This window comes from Nipponia nippon, unplaced genomic scaffold (assembly GCF_047370975.1).
Source record: "Nipponia nippon isolate SJK-2023a ecotype South Korea unplaced genomic scaffold, ASM4737097v1 scaffold_1, whole genome shotgun sequence".
NCBI classification, from domain to species: domain Eukaryota; kingdom Metazoa; phylum Chordata; class Aves; order Pelecaniformes; family Threskiornithidae; genus Nipponia; species Nipponia nippon.
Genome location: NW_028262290.1, coordinates 129,733,587 through 129,751,555, shown reverse-complemented (window position 1 = coordinate 129,751,555; position 17,969 = coordinate 129,733,587). Strand labels below are relative to the sequence as shown.

The 17,969-nt window shown below is 40.4% G+C and overlaps 1 protein-coding gene across 2 annotated transcripts in view; it reads right to left on the bottom strand.

Annotated features, from left to right (window-relative positions):
- JAZF1 (JAZF zinc finger 1) overlaps window positions 1-17,969 on the bottom strand; it is a 200,628-nt gene that overhangs the window by 89,223 nt on the left and 93,436 nt on the right. Inside the window, exons 1-2 of one of the 2 annotated variants that reach the window (XM_087772459.1) lie at window positions 14,733-15,104; window positions 2,160-2,232 (exon numbers count right to left, since the gene is read on the bottom strand). In XM_087772459.1, the coding sequence (XP_087628585.1) occupies window positions 2,160-2,232; window positions 14,733-14,745 (86 nt within the window). In that variant the 5' untranslated portion in view covers window positions 14,746-15,104. Of the gene's footprint in view, window positions 1-2,159; window positions 2,233-14,732; window positions 15,105-17,969 lie in introns of those variants that run through there. The other variant, XM_087772454.1, reaches the window with a different exon arrangement.

Below are 17,969 nucleotides of genomic sequence, written 5' to 3'. Positions count from 1 at the left end.
AACTCGTCTCTGGCATATGTAGTGGGAAATAGAAAGGCATGTCTCGTAGTGTAATGGATATTGCTGCTCCCTCAAGAGCTTGAGCTGCATAGAGCAGGTGGTTCAGTGAAAGACATCAGCACTTTGGAAAAAATTTAAATACAATTAAAAGAGCAATTAAATAGCAGCTGGTTTAAACAAGAGTCAACTCAGATTGGGTTCTGCTAGAACAACAACTCAATACAGTTCTGCAGAATTACTTCTCACAACTGAAAGGGTAACAAAGTTTGGACAAAATCTGTAGCGAGTAACTAAAACTGTCTCAGTCACACAGAACTCAGTTAAAAAGGGTATCAAAATAATGAAATCTAGATGAGGTATCTCTTTCAAACTACTTTAAAAGTAGTCTGATTCCAAATTGGACAATCAAGCCCCATGGTACTTTCTGTGGTCTTAAAACAGCTTTTCCCTAATTTTTAAAAAATCTTCCCTCTCCCTCACATTAAGTAAAATAACCACAGAAGCAACAAGAGAAAACGCCCAAGTATATAACGGAAAGAGGGAAACATACCAACATACACAACAACATACCAAGCCCACATATTGGCGGGGGGGGGGGGGGGGGGGGGCGGGGAGGAGGAGTTTTATACATTAAATGAGATCAACAGAAATAAGTGTTAAAAAGGGTCATGGTTAATTTCAGAATATGCTTTAAAGGGTAGGACTGTCTCCAGGAAGAAGAGGAGTTACTTGCCAAGTAGGAAATCATGTCAATACCAGCTATTCTTAATCATCATACTCTCATACAGTGGAGAAAATTTAGTCATTTTACCAAGTGAACACCACTTCTTACTTTCATACCTCAAAGTCTTCTTTTCCCCTCACTGCTGACACCCTTTCTCTACAGCAAATATTATACAAAGCCAAACGGTGGATTCTGTGTTTGAAAAACTTTGTTAGTTTGTTTTTTTTTTCCCCATTTTTAACATGAAATAGAATTAGAAATAAAAATTTTCATCAGTATGACCCATGAGAGTTTGAACCAATTCAGTCTATCCTGGATTAAATTTTGGGTTAATCTTGCAGGCTTGTGAGTTTGTCTCTCATCCTCTAGACAGCAAAGATACAAAAGGAAACTGGTGGCCCATGTATAAAAGCCAATAATCCCATACAGAATGTTTTCTGAGACATGCACTTCCAAAATGCAACTAACTGGAACTTTCAACCACAGTACACCTGATCAACAAAACAGTATGATGTAAAAGAAGGCAAAATAATCCCAGAATAGCAGCATGTTGATTCACCTAGAACAGGAAAAAGGGTTTTAAATTAGGAATTACACTTCCTGTACAGTCTTCGTTTAGGATTAGAATTTAGGATTAGAAGACAGTTCGGCAAACATACTGAAAAAGGGGCACTGCAACTGCACAAAACCTTGCCATCTTTCCCTTCCATGCAGCATGCTCCATGGGTCACTCTCCTCCCAGAGGAAAAGTGATCTGAGCTACCTCCATTGAATTCTACGATGTACTTAGGTGAGAGGAAAAATAAGGAGCAGCTCTCAGGCTGCTCTTTCCCATAACACAGCCTGAGACATGAGCAACCCTCCCATTCCTCCATGCTGGAGTACTCTGGAGGTTTCAGTTCTACCATCAGTCAGTAACTGAAAAGCCAAGGCTCTGTTATTTAGATAAAAACTTTAAAAATTGGTTTAATTTCTTATTAGGTTATATAGGGCTGATAAGCAAGATACATTGTGGCTGAAAAACTTGAGAAGTACTGTAAAAGTACTGTAAAAAATTCTTTCACATATTGGACTACTATCAGTTAAATTTCACTTTTAATTGAATTAATTCTCCACTCACTTGTGTGGAGTACAAGAAAGTAGAAAATTAAGCAGAGACAAATTATCTCGTTTTGCACAAGATTTAGCTTAAAAATAAAAGGCTAAAACCTCATCCCCTAAGTATTTGAGCAGTGCCGCTGAAGGGCTACTTGTGCCCTATATAAAAGTGATAAACAATTTTGTTACATTTTAATTCAACTGTCTTTCCAAAACAGCTGTCATATAACATGAAACAAAACAGAACGTATACATAGGCATACCATTTTGGCACATACATATATACACATATTGCACAAACCAAGATCAGTTATACCTGAAAAATAACCACACTTACCTGTTAATGTAACTTAAAGCAACATAGGTTGGCTGCTGAAGTTCTTGTTTCTCTAATACACGTGGGTCTGTATCTGGAATAAAAAATACATACACTGAATTGAGTTTTCTATATTTTCATTGAAACATAAGGGAGTATATACTGCAAAGTAACATAAGCGAAGACAAGAGATATAAAATAGCTCAACCCAGTTTATCCATATAGAGTATGCTTAGCACAGCACAATCATTTGTTCATTCATTCATAAACACAGTATTGCATTACTTTACACAAGAATTTGAAACATCAACAGTGATGTAATTTCCAACTGTCACACAAGCTTTCACAATCCCCCTCATAAATACTAGTTTTCACTGCTTTCCATGATTTACAGTGTTAAAAGGATCAAGCTTTCTTCTTTTTTAATGTAGCTATTTCTAAATATGGTTGACACATTTTGAGATGTTTCAAGAGTGATTAGATCTCTTAAACTGGGCCTTGATACTTTTCTTCTGCATCTCTGAGTTTTGCTTTCTCCCTTCTCTACAGCTTATTTTCTGAAGCTCTCGATCAGAAAAGTAATACAGAAATGCGCTTGAAGCACAAATGCTTGCCGAGCAGAGGATTGCCCACCAAAAGCCCTGAAGCAAACACAATCCAATTCCCTCGAGTGCTAACTTTCTCACTCAAATGAAAGAATATGTTTTCAATCACTGTTTTCATTGTCCTTTTCAGTTAAGTTTTTTGCTTTTATCTAACAAAGAAGTAGTCCTGGTTTAGATTTCTGAAACCAAAACAAGGAAGTATGCCCAGAGTTTACGTACTCTTCTTATACAAAAAAAACAGGATTATTTTGAGGTTTCAAATACAGCCTTGTCCTACATTACAGAAATGCACCTTTAGGAGCTGAGCATAAAGAGACTTCAAAAGTTCCCAATGGAAAATGTGCATCATGACTGTGCAGATTACTACACAGTCATTAACAACATATTTTATGCATTACTTTAAAGGCAATACTGGGTGCAACTTCTGCATTTTAACTATAAAGAATACAAACTGCTTTGACTAAATAGCTCCCCGTAGCACTGCTGCTTTCCATCTTTTATTTCTGAGAAGTATCTACTTGTGTTGGTGGTGGAGGGGAAGGGGGGAGCAACTCCAAGCAAAACCTATATTTTGCCTTGTTCTCGCTTCATCCTACAACTTTAAGCATTGTTAATCTTAAAAAACTCATTATCTTGATAGCCACATTTGTTTGACCTGATCAGTTGCTTCTCGTGGTTTTGTGGGTTTTGTTTTCGAAACATGATACAATTATTTTGAAATCTGTCTCTGCCGCCCTGCCTTAAGGAAGATTTTTAACTGAACTGAATGGGGACTGTGCTTGAGGTCAGTGCGTTTGTCACACCACTGCCTGAAGCAGATAATGTCTTTATTCAGTGAGCAGGCAATCCCCTGTCCCACCCCCTCAAAGCTCAGACTGATCCTAATCTTTCTTCCTACACTTATGTCTGCAAAGCTCAGGCTCCAGGATTTGCTAACATGGCTTCATCAGTATGTCCCTAAAGAGATAAATACCTTTAATGAAGTTCAGAGAAGAGGGATAAAAGCACAAGTGCCAATCCAACCAGCAACCCCAAGCCTGTTATCCTTAAAAGGAGCAGATCTTGCTGGTGCCTGGGGAAATGCTGCAGTAATTACTAGCACACCACACTCCATATTAAGCTAACCAAAGACAGCAAAGCATCAGCTATCTTCTGTGTTATCTTTATAATTCACTTCTCTGAGGAAGTTAGGTTCACGCAACACACAAAGACCTTTTACTTGCCTTTGTTTCTACAAAACCCACAGTCATTTAGCAGGTCAAGCATACAGCTGCTGTCATGGTGAGCTCCGTTAGATTTACACCTCGGTGGTGCACGGCCTGCCGTGAAACTGTCTCGATTCAGAATGTCTGCAGAGCATTAATCCCAGTCAGGACTATCTGAGATCTGCCTCAACCAAAGCTTAGGCATCTGTGGTTAAATGACTACATTTTGGCTAATCCAGTTCTTAAACGGGATTAACCTTCATCTATAAACAACAGTTTCTGTGACTGAAGGAGACAAAATTGGGGCTGGTTTACATCAGAGTGCTGCTCCTATCTGTGGGAGAGGACAAGGGAAAGCTCTAACGAAGAGTCCACCATCCTTCCGCTGCTCGCCAGTGGCTCACCGTAACACCAGTTGAAGATGACAATGCAAAGACAAAAACCAAAAGCCCCATAACTTTTGTAGGAGCGTGTTATCAAAGCACAGAGTAATGCGCCTGCTGGCACCTGCACAAAGCAGAGTCCTGTCTCTCAGTAGGTGCTGCCTGACACAGGAGGAACGGACTGCAGACAGTCTCTATTCAGTGTATCTATCCCTTCCCCCTCCACGTATCAGACTTCACATGTATTTCAAGTTGATTGTGTTGTATATCCCAATTCCACCAAAAAATAATCCAGGAGGTGGTCAAGAAAATCTTGTATGAGTTTAGCACTCCAAATGCTTGACACATTTTTATTCCTCTTGCAACCAGCTGCTGGATTGCTGGTCGTGAGAACGCTGCATTCACTTCTGCACTGTAGCAGGAACTATACGTAACACTGTTGGATATTATTTCTCTTCCTCAGCTATAATAACAGAAAAAAGAAGCACAGAAACTTGTGCTGGAGCCACCGCATGGCCCTCAAGAGAAAAGCAGAAAAGAGCAGAGTCCAGGCCAGCTGTGCTGTGGGTGCCAGCAGCCACACAGCCCCGGCACAGCCCTTCCTCAGGTGGAGGGACACGAAGGCCGCACCGGCAGCCCCACTACACCCACCGAAAACCTACACAGCCTTGCTATCCAGGCCACAAGTACAGTTTGCTCACCACTGCCAGCTTTTTTCTCACTGTCTTAAAATGCCACTGCCTCCATTCCCTCTTCCTCATCCTCTGCCCAACCTCACCCAGCACCTTTCTTCTCTCCTCCCCCTTCCTAACCCCAGTTCTTGCTACTCTCCTGCCTCCCATCGCTCTCTCCTGCCCTCACTGCCACACTGCTGCCCACTCCTCTCCCCTCAAAATGTCCCAACATATGAACAACTGAAAAATCACATGGAGATGTCTATAACCACTTGTTCACTCTTGCACCACAGCACTATATGCATATATAATTCTTTCCCTGTACTGCCTTCTGACTCTCCCCCGGCCCTAACTGTATCTTACTTCCAATTTAGACAGTCTCAACTTACTTTCTTGATGCTTAGTTAGCACACTTTTGAGCACAGGGTGAATATACATTATTGTTAACAGTTACAAAAAGACTGCAACCATCCCAGGCTTGCTAAAAAAAAAAAAAAAAAAAAAAAAAAAAAAAGGACAATAATTAGCATTTGTGTTCCTTTTTTTTTTTTTTTTTTCAAGACAGCAAACACAGCTACAGTGAGATTAAGCAGCAGTATTCTCTGATGCTGAACCTTTAAGCCTGGACTACCAGTACTCTGCTTCTCTCACACGTAAGCACATTCATACAGACACTAGCACCGTTTTCTAACACCACACATGCTGCCTAAAGCCACAGTCTCTGAACACATTATCCCACTGACCAGGATGTTATGTATCAGCCAGCACTCTCAACTATCTGACTCGGGGATGAGGAGCAGGGGAGGGAAAAATCTGTTGTCAATCTCACAAAATGGTCCTGTATAATGTTAAATCTTTAGTCCATGTTTCTTCAAACACACATAGGCTGGTCAAAGTCAGCCAAAAGTAGCCTAAATAGTTTCCAAACAGACACCTATAATGGATTAAACACTCACAGATGACAGATTTTTTTCTTGAGGAATATTTAAGCAGTACAACCTAGGACTGATCTGAGCTCCCTTTCTTATAAGAAAAATATCCAGACAGCACACACACAAAACGAACTACAGATTTTGAAGGGACTGGTTGATTAGCATTACTTTAACTAGTTACCCTCACTTCTTGAATTAACATGGGCTATCAAAGACTCGCTACTTCATTAGTTTTGCTGTAACGCTTTAAATCTGGTAGAACAAATTGCCACCCGCTGTACATTAGCTGCCTTCATTACTTGTCTCTTCTCATAAGCATTATGTTCCACTGATTTCATTCCACAGTGGGAAGAAGAAAAGCACTATGTAATTTCTGTAATGCTGTGGGGTTTTTTTTTAGCTATGTCCTCTTATTTTACTATGGCGTTAGACTTTGGAAACCCTGTTTTTTTCTCTTTTTCTTTAATGAAATGTTATTAAAATAAAATTTTGATTTCATATGAACTACCCCAGGGTTTTGTGCTGGGTCCCACCACCTCATTACTAGAAGTCTGGGTGCTAACATCCACGAGAGAGAGTTACTCAACTAATCATCTATAGAATTAGACACCTCCAATTTCTCACATCCACAACCTGCTTCATACTGGGCAACCAGACAAGTAGTATGAGTGTGTAATTAAGGCTAAGAGCATAGACTGCACTGTGCCATCTTTGAACTGCTCAGGCGAAGCCAGGCATTTTCTGTGGAGCGTGTTCTAACAAACTGAACGACTGACTACTGAACCAAGCTATGATTACTACATCACCTCACTCTACACAGAAATGACTTGCAGCTTGAAAACACTGCAAAATCCTAACCTGGTGAGGTATTTTAAAGAGAGTGAATAATAAAAAAAGCATAGGCATCCTGTGTAAGTACAGTCTTCATCAATTATATAACTTTGTTCTACATGAGTATTTCTGCACAAAAATACATGCCACATCTTCGTTATTATATAATGGTGCAGTAAGTTTTGCCCTACAAGATACAAGAAAGTTATCATTAGCAACTTCACTTAAGAACTTCACTTTCATAAAGTCCCTGCATTTAAATCATTGTGAAAAATCACTTTTCACCTTATAAAGGGCACACGGAAAAGTGCTAACAAATTTCAGTGGCATTATTTTACAACCGCAAGCTTTCTTCTTACAGGACTAGGAAAGGTCACTACCACTAGCAAAGCAGCAAAGATAGTCTCAGAAGAAAAAATAATGATTTAAAGGAAGTAAAATTTAAACTACTCTTCAACATCTTGAATATGAAGTGGCCAGTGCTGCTTTTACCCTACTGTGTCACCACTTAACAGGCAGAAGTTGAGGTCAAGACTGACAAGAGTCCAGGTACCTAAAGAAGGACATATGAATCCCTGTTCACATACAAATGAAGTGACTGGATTATCAAGATGTTTTGGTAGCTGTAACCCTCCAACAGAGTTCAGTGATGTTGTAGATATTACATTGGGGGCGGGGGGGGGGGGGGGCTAGCAGGGGTGTCCATATCTTAAAAAGACTTCTATCAGCCGTGCCATTACTTAAGCCAAATAGTTGCAACAAAAGCAAAAAGACAAAACTCCCCTTCCCAACCCAAGGGTGTTATTTCTGTTTCTGTTTAATCTCAAAAAGAATAACAAAATGCCTCAAATGTTACGAAAACAACGGCCCTGCAAAGGATTTAAAAACCACTACACCTTATATTTACAAGAACCAAGGATTTGCAGTATGATCCATCTCCCAAGACACTTGGAGATGTTTATGATAATCTCACCTTTTCATGCAAGATCGGCGCAAGATCACACTGAGGTGAACTGCCAACACAGAGGTCCCCCAGACTCACCACTGGCTTTGTCAGAACATCCGTACACAGGTTCCGCTCACCCACCACCACGTTCACAGAGTGCCTGTCTTGTATTTCACTTGGCCTTGAAAACTGGCTGATATAAGTCAGCTCAGCTAATTAATTAAAACCTACACTTCCCTTGAAACTAGCTCGCTTCACTAATGATGCCAAGGCAAACATTTCTGTTGGCTTCCTCAAAAGTCCGCAATTGTTCTTACATGGTTGTAGCTTAAAAAGCCAGAAACAGATAAATTCAATGTTACTGGAAACTGTTGCCCATCCAAAACGTGCACTACAAGGAAGCCACTATGAATTTCACAGTTTCAGTTCCAAATGCAGTGTTATTCAGGTCTTCTTATGAATTTAAAGGATAAGATCACAGACAACTACGAATTTACAGATTTTAACACGGTCTCCTAATTACACCTTTAACAGAAAAAAATTCTCCCTCATCTCCAAAAAGGACACGATGCTCTACACTTCAAAGACAGAACATTGGAGGATAAATACCATGATTCTGCAAGAGTTTCGAACCTACCTGACTTCAAGAACACCTTAATATTTACACACAAATTTAAGTTCTTTCCAAGATCAAGGTGTTAAATGCCACAGAGATGGACTTACCAAAATATGTGAAACAGATTAGACATCAAACTCTTCCACATTTCCAGATTAAGCTCTCATTAAATAGATGACTAAGAAAGCTACATTCAGGCAAGTACAAACAAGAAAACACTATTTATTTCAACTTTCACAGTTTCAGTGAACACTAGAGGCTTCAGGATATTTAGTACAAAATTCTGCCTGTTTAGTCTATCCCAGATTTGCAAAAATTTCTCAGTTAGCTGCAAACAGTTTATTTCCCCCATCAAATTGCTCGTAAGTGCATGAAGCCACAAAAAAAAACCCTGGAGGACACAAGCCACATACATAAATATGACAAGAAGGTCACAAAGCTGCAGTCTTTTTGGCCTGTGGGGAGACAGCTCTATCAGGCTGACAGTGCTCTACTGGCACTCTGCTGTGGCTCAAAGCAGGCCTGCGTATTTTCCACTCAGCAAGTGACTGATTGCAATTGCTGCATTACTGCAGAAGGATAACAAAGTCCAAAGCCAAGGTAAGGTATCACAAGTCACAGTCCAAAGTTTAAACTACTGTAGACCTCTCCTAAAGCCTGCAAGCACAAAAAAGTTAGCATTAATCTTAACAACTGCAAATTACATATTACGCATGTAGCCACGTGGTTAGCAAAAAGATCAAACAGAAGGTTTATTTAAATGAAAGCTGCCTCAGGAAAAAAAAAAGCCAACAAGTATATATTGGGAATGCACACACAGGCAGCTGGAAGGCATAGAAAGCAGTATCTGCTGACTTAATGCCCTGGTTTAGTAACACACTAGCCTCTTCACATAGGTGCCCCTCAGAAGGAAGCGAGGCAGTCTTCCTGGAAGTTTCTGAAGAAAAGGGGAATTTGTAAAAACTGCCGCTTCATAGGAAACGTACCCTGATCCCAGGGACGTCACAATCCAGCATTTTACCTTCACTGAGTGTTAAGACTGCAGAACCTGTAAGAAGCAGTCAGAGGATATCACTGCAAGAGGAACTGTATAAAAAAGGTCACAGAAGTTCAAAAGCAGCCTGCTGAAAATTAAAGCACAAAAAACTCAAAGACCACCACAACCGATAGCATCCATTCACTGCTGCAGACCAGCGCATGTGAAACTCCATTTTAGAACACAAACTCTGTGAGACACAAGAACTCAAAGCTTTTTCGTATGAGAACACTGTATCTTGCTGGGTGATAAGGTAGTATATGCTATTTCAGATTACCTACACAGAAACAAATCTGTGCTTTGGTCTTACAGCAAACAAAGAGTAGAAAGTTTTTTAGATAACACTATTACTGAGCAATCCTGTTTCATCCTTGCAAGCTGCCACTATTTAATTCAGACTGTGAACTCTTAGAAGTAATGTCTATCCCTTACCTCCCATTGGCCAGACAAATAGGGTTCTGATTACAGCTTCACATGTACTAACTTAATGCATAATTACTAAAAGGATTTCAGGATTTCAGGTAGCTCAGCAACACAACTGTGTAGGTCATTTGACATTTTCAGTTTTTAATTTAAAAACCAAATAGCCAAGTAAATGTAAACACAAGGATTTGCAAATCTCCTGAAAAGTACCTTTCATTAAAAACAAAATATTTGTGATATAACCGTATGTAAGAAAAAGATATTTCAGATATGGACAACAGAAAAAAGAAAGAATGCATGGAGTCCAATTATGGATCCTTAATCTTTAAAATGTTCTAATTTCTGCAATTAAGTTAATTATTGCACACTGGTAAGTGACCACAGTGCTCCTCAGTTGCTGAAAGCAACCTTTGGATCTGTCATGCTGTCTTCAAATAGGCAATTAAAGTGAAAAATGAGAGTGTGCATAACTTTCCAGTGCCATATATTATATATAAATAACACAACACACAAATAAGAGCAGGACAGAAGTTCTCAACCCAAACACTTGATCAACTTAGTCATGCCTTCATCTGTTTATTTTAAAATATATTACTTTGCTACTCTTGTGGTCCTTATTACAGACAATCTACTGCCTTAAGAAGAGCTTCCCCTTGCCAGAAATTAAAAGAACTTTCCATTCCTCTGTCCCCAAAATAATTTGCATTAACCTAGGTTGGATAGTATCGAACATCCTAGGATAACCACAAGGTAGCGGACAGATGCAAGCAACTGATCTGTTCCTTTGTTCCTCAGCGGGGCAATCTGGTTGACCAGAACTTGCGCGAGGTTGCCCTAACAGTTGCCTTCTTGCTTTACATCAATTTACAGTACTGTAAACCAAGTGCAGAATTTGTGAAATTCTTTATTTAAAATATATTTTTTTTTAAAAAAGGATCATATACTGTAAGTGTTCTCAGTGGGAAGCTTGAAGGTCATATGCAGCCTGTGAGGAACAACATCACAGCTCCCCTTCCATCCTTACAAGGTGTGCGAGCTCTCCGCGTACCATCCTGCATCCAAACCCTCTCTTCTCCAGCAGCCGAGCACAACTAGCATCCTCTCTCAGCAGCGAAATTCAAGCTGTGGCCTTTCCTGGTCCCATTAGAAGCTGGTCCAATTAGAGATACAGCCCAGTCTATGTGGGCCTCCTCAGACCTCTGGCACAGCTAAACAACAGGCTACCACCTACGGCTGCTTCAGCCTGCAGTTGCCTCTGGCAGAAGGGATGGCGCCTGATCCACCAGTTTTTAAGCCATCTCCCATGCACCCCCTCCTCCAAAAACCCACCCAAAATTCCAGCAGCAACTATGAAGCAGGGAGCTGTGTAGAAGGCTATAACCGTAATTCATTAAGAGAATATTACTGTGCACTGTGAGTGCAGACATGCTCATAATATTCTCGGTAGCTCATGTCTCAGAATATAAAAACTAATGCTGTAAATCAGATACTTAATTTCTATTCAAACAGAACATAATGGCTGGTAACTAGCTGCAGAGCTACAAATGTCAAAAAGGCGTCTCATGATCTTTCAGATGTAGTGAACTGCAAGTACACACTTCAGGTGCCGTGATGCTTTCCACTTATTATGTTAATTAGTTATTTGAAACATACAATTATTGCTGCAACCAAGTGCAATAATTAATGGTTACTTTTAATAGGTAAAATATTCATTAATCAAATCAAGAGGAGTCCAGCATAGTGCTGGAAAGGTCCTGGGGGGGGGGGAAGTCCGCTACTACTATATTTTACTTTTTAAATTGTGAGATGTATTCCATTTTTAAGCATTTGAAATGTTAACATCTTGCTTGCAACTTCTAAGTGCAAATATACTTAATGAAGCTTGAAATAGAGAAACATTAGAATGCCATTTTCATGGAATTTCCCAACATTTAATTCAACTCAAATAATCTCAGGAGGTGCCACTGGAGAGTGTTAAAATAAAAGGTCTATTCTCACTTAACAGTCAAGCACACAGGACATAACATATATTATTAGTAATCTCTAAAATGATGCCATTTCAATAATGAAATGAGTATTTTTATTCCTCACCACGCTATGATGTTTCTTTTATCTGAGAGTTTTAAAAGCTCATATACTGTGGAAAGGCACTCACCTTTAATTCACCCGAATCGGAAGCTCCCCAAAATTAATTTTAAAAAATTAAGTCCATAATTTAGGGGTATTATTCTATTCTGAAACAACAATAAAACCACCTTTGTGGCATGCAGCACCCTCCCCAAACACACACACACACCAGCATAATGCTCTTTTTAATCACTTTTGCAGGTCCCGACTACACTTGGTGCCCTCTGCACAAGTGGTAACACCATAGCTATGTTGGCCGAGCCCTCTAACAGGGGCACATCAAAAGGACTTGTCTTGTTGACATATTTGTATCTCACCTCCCCAAATGACAGACCAGGCCAATAAAAACACTCTGCCAGCATAGCTGTGACTCCCCTGGGGGCGAGCAGGTATGGGGATGCCTGTTGGGGAAAGCGTTTTTCATTCCCTGCGCTGACAGACTGGAGAAAAAGGAAGAAAAGGGCTGGGGGCTGCTTTCCAATGCAGACCCAGCCCTGCACGCAGGTTTTCTAGGTGTTCAGTCAGAAACCTCCATTTCCAAAATTCACACATTTCTCCACGCTCTAAGGTCATACACATCATTATCTGTTACATTTGGAAGCCGACAAAAAAGAAAAATGAGGAGCATTCATCTTGCATTCCCACATTTTTCCAAAATTATGAGGAAATAATTTTGAGTTGGCAATGGATTGATTGAGGGTTGAGTTTAGTGGGTTTCTATGAGAACCGGGGCCTGGCCTGGGCAAATCCATTGGGAAGTTTGGCCTTTTTTGGGCAAAATCTGGTTAACTAGTAGTAGAAGAGCCATCTTCACATAAACCACAAGTCTGTGCTTTTTCAAATTGAGCATGTGAGATGAATACATGCTTAAATCCATATTGTAGGATAAACAGTTTTGCATAAAGCAAGCAGTTATTTCAAAACAGCTAGTTTTCCTATTAAAAAAAAATAGAAAATTTATAGGTTTGTGTTTTGCCTTTTTATTATTATTACTCAAATACTCAAACCCTTGTTCTCATCTAGTTTTAATAATGAAAACCTGGCTAAACATTCCAAAATAAATAAAACCTGGTATTCCTTTAAATAAAAGTTCAAAATATATATCTTGACAGTTCTGATGCTTGAGGGTTTTATTTCCCAAAGTAGTAATGATCTCCAGGAGTTAAAATAATATGATTATATCCCAACTCCATGGCCAGCTAAACCACAACTGAACTTCAGTGGCACATATTTCATCTGCCATGTCAGAAGATCTCCATTTCAGACTATCAACATAGCACTAAATTTTCAAGTGTCATTGAAAACAGGCCACTTCTAATTTTGGCTGGAAACACTAAAATTAACTACTATAGGCAGCACAGCTAGTATTTCACAAATTAAACCTCTTCATCTTTACTAGGAATCAAAAAGGAATGCTTTTTACTGTATGTTATTTACTGTGTTTCCACTCCTCTGCAAACAGTGGTTGCAGGGTTTTTTGGTTTATTTTTTGAGGCAGGGTTGTATTAGAAGGAAACAGTACATATTATTCCTGTGAGTCACTAAAATTGCTACAAGAAGCTTAACTTCTGTGCTACTACTTTGCACAGTCTTGCAGAGACAGACTGGATTCCTAATCTTCACCTCCTGCTGACAGGAACAGGGAGTGCACAAAACCAAGCAAGTTCTTGTAAGGAAGAAGGAAATGGCATCGTTACTTCGCATTACTCAAGAGAAGCCCCCTCCAGAAGATGGCAACCATGGCTGGTGGAGCAAGGACGGGAACCAACTGCATAAGAATGCCAGGTGCTCCGATAACCTTTATTTCCTGAAACGTCTTTTCCAAAATTCGTTTGGACCTACTGGGTCTTACACAATTGTATTTCATTGGAAATAATTTCACCACCAGTGTGCCTTACCCAAGACTATGAACAACTCCACATTTGTCACCAGTGCTAGGCATGAAACATCCAGCAACAAGCCCACCCCACAGGGAACAAGAAACATACACACACATCATGTATCAGTACGTTTCTTGCAGGGAGATAGGGTTTTTCTCTCTCTTAAGAGGAAGACATCATCACTGAAAATATTAGGTTCGCATTTATGCACTACTGTGAAGCAAAAAATATACTTCTCTATAGACAGATAACTATTTTTATTTAGGTTTATTGCATCTCTTCTATAGCAGCTTTTTAAAGTCTAATATTAAATTACTGAGATAACGAGGACTGGTATGGAAGAAATTCTTAAAGTGCTGTAAACCATAAGCCTGGAGCAACAAGACTATTTTGTTTGCCCTTAAGTACTAACCGTGGAGCAGATCCTCTGCGGTTTTGTACCTTTGATACCTGCTCTTGAAAGAGTATTTCAAATTATCTCCTCTTGAGAACTAGTAAGGTGAAACAGATTATTTCACGCACTAAAGTTACCACCTCAGTTCCAGTATCTCCAGCCACTGGAAGCCAAGTGTGCTAAGTGGCTTGGTGCCCTCCGCTGAACAACATCTGGTCACCTCGGTCCAGCTCCCAGAGGCCAAGAGTTTGCAGAGCAGGGAAGAGGTGAAGTCTCACAGCTTGACTGAAACTGCATCCTGTAATCTGCTGTCTCAGCGCAACGGTCTGAACTTACACAACACAAAGGTAAAACTGAGGTTTTACCCTCACCCAACCACTCCTGAACTGAGGCTTGCGGAGGGATGAAAGGAGACATTTTCTGTCCCGGGGAATGCTGTGCCAGTTTTCTTTGGTGAGAAAACTTCAGGTTTTCAGCACAGCCAAAAGACTTTTTCCTCATAATTAAGCGCAGTGCAGATTTCCACAGGCTGACTGACTCACCCTGGTGTGTCATCCGCAGGGGCAGGAGCAGAAGAGAGCTGCCACTCACGGAGAAAAAATCGCTTTTAACTCTTAAACCGACCAGCCAGGGAGGGGAAACAGGCTTCCCACAACGGGCAGCAGCGGCCACTCCTTCACGGGGAGACACACGTGCAAAGAAACGCCTCGTATGCGTCCTTAGTAGAAGACGGCAGAGAAACGAGACATTCGGCTCTGGTGTGAAAAGACGTACCCACCGGGGGCGCGTCGTTAAAGCGACGAGGATCAGTTTGCACCGGATTTACCACGGTCTTTGCAAACCTCTCGTGTGCTTCCACGCCGGGGCGAGCAGGGCGTGCCCAGCCCTCTCAGCTAGCGGCGACCCAGCCGCAGCGGCGCGGCGCTGCCATCCGCCCAGCTGCGCCGGCGGCGGCCCCGAGAGCCAGGCCCCCCGCGCCCCCTCGCGGCGGCGCCCAGAGCGCGGCCCCGGCCGCCAGCGCCGCTCGCCCGCCGCCATTTCCCTCCCCGGGCGCAGCTGAGGTGCGGAGCGGCCGGCGGCTGCCGCTGGACAGGCGTTACTTCACCTCCCGCAACAGGAGGGGTTTTCGAGCTGTTGCTCACCCGTCCGAGTTTTCTCCTCACAAGGCACCGGCGGCAGCCGCGGTGTTTCCCCTGGCGTTTCTGGCAGGTGCCCCTCAGGTGCTCTTACGCCAGCAGTGACGGGAAGGATGGTAGCGAGGTACCGCATTTAATAAAAATAATAATAAAAAATCTGCTCCTGTCAGGGGAAGCCAGGGCAAGCGACTGAGAGGAAACCTGAGCACGACAACCTGCCACAGAAACACGGGGCACCGTGAGTGCCATACCAAGGCCCCGCTCTGCGGCTGCGGGCCACTGTGTTGTGAAACGGGGTACACAAAATGGCTTCCCTGATGAAGGTGGCAGGTATGCTGGTTCGCCTTCACAGAAGAGACGGGTGTGCAGCAGCCTCAGCCTTTATCACCACTTGGTACCACTAAAACATTCCTGTTAGAACTTACAATATTATCCACTGCTTAAATACTACGTGTGTCACTCCTCTTCAGCTATTTCTTTTCAGTCATTTCTTCAAAACAGAAAGGTACTGAGATACTTTTTCTACTTCCAATAGCTCTGATGTAGAGAAAACCCAAATCAAATTGAACTAAGCTAAGCTTTGAAAGAAAAAACTTAGACGGGGGGGAAATGATCAGTTTAAAATAGAAAATAAATTCAGATAAGCCTAAAAATGTTGACATTAAGTAGAGATTTAAGGGAATCAGTGAGCTTAATAATCAAAGATGTTTTAAGGCCAAGGCATGTTCTTACACATTCTATTTTTACTTTATTATCCCAATCAAATATGTGCTGTGTTCAGCAAATAAAAATGAATTTCCCAGTGTGAACACAAAGGAAATGCAGTAAGTTACCGATTCCTTTAAAATTCTTACACTCTCTTTGCCCTCACATAGAATTTAAATATAGAATTATTAATCAAATAGTCACACCAATGAACACAAAGTTAGCTTACCATAATGAAAAAAAAAAAAAAAAAGGCAATTAAGACAACAGGAAGACTGTTCACTAAAAAAGCTCACAAAACATTACGTTCAATTCTTCGACTTCTGCAGTTTTGCCTGACATTCACATAAGCTGAAGAGTCTGTACTTCCTTAATGTTTCATGTCACAGAAAGCAACAGAAGGGCACTGCACTTTTGGCAGGTGGAAGTGATGCTCCAGGTTCATACAAGTCAAACTCTGGAAGGCTTCTCAGCGGAGAAAGCTCATTTTCTGCTCGGGAACACCTAAGAGGATCAAGCAGTTTAATAAATGCACTGATATGTCAAAAATCTGTTTTAATTAAGTTAGGGTACGATAAAAGATACAAAAGAGAAAATTTCCTACAAACAGTAAAATTTCTCCTTGCACTGAATTATGTACGAAGAAAATCCATTCACTCATTTTTTGCACGAGCTTGCTATGTTGTATATTTCTGATGTCTTGTAAGAATGCAAACAAGCAATGCCTCACTCCTAGCTCAGTACAACTTCAAACGGTAGTACTGCTCTGTTTCAAAACTGTGTTAAATTGACTGTATTTACAAGTCGGTAGCCATTGAAAAAATAGATTATTCAGAATCACCAAAAAGTCAGTTATGTTGCTCTTCTTATGTACTGTAAGTAATTAGAATCAAGAAGAACCTGGAAACAGGTAGGAGGGAAAGGAGGACATCAGTGACGTTGAAAACTCGAGCAAGGCCTTCTCAGATCATGATACGTAAATATCTACAGTACATATACACCTTTTCTCGTATCTCAAAGATGCACATTTCTTTAAACAATCCAGCTGCTTATTTTACATTTAATTGCTGCCAAAAAAAAAAACTTCCTTAAGTGATGGTTTTGTACCTTCTAAATTCTACTATTATTACTACTAAACAGCAATTAACTGTCAGAAGTTGATAGCATTATCCATTATTACAGCAATAAATCTTAATATTAATTTTATTCTGCTCCTCCTCTGATCAACAGCTGATTATGAAATAAAAAGCACAGCATACGTTTATCAAAATGACTTAAGGGATATGACAAAATGAAGACACTTCAAGTAGATAAAGGTTCTGATGCCAAATTTAAGGACAATTTAAACTCTGATGAATTTGGCTCAATGTTTATTCAGCTATGCTGTTGCTTACTCTGTTGGAGTTATTTTTAAACACCATTTTTCAAAATTTTCTAAAGAGCATTAAATAATTTGTCCCCAAAAGACTACCAGTCTATAGGAAGACACTTTCAACTTTAAAAATAATAGTCTTTCTCAAAACATATTTCAACAATCATCTTACAAATGTAATTGCACATAACATTAGAAAAAATAACATCACCTTTCCAAGTATGTTACTACATGCAACAGCAGATGGCTTCCAATTTGTAGTCTGTTTCTTTCTTTCCAAGAAATAGCTTAAAAAGTTTAACCAAACTCTTTAAAACATTTCCATCAAACACTTATTTAAAAAGGTATGGCCTATTAAAAGGGTATTTGTTCAGCGGAAGAGCTTGTTTGGTTTGCCGTTTCTAAACAAACTAATAAAAGAATCTAATTGGCAACAAAATCTTTCTCCAGGTTCAATAGACACCTGCATATCAGCATCAGGACAATATAACTGCATTCCTGCCAGGATCAGTTCACAATATTTAGCTAAAGTTTCTTTGAACTCTCTGCGTATTCAGGACTAACAT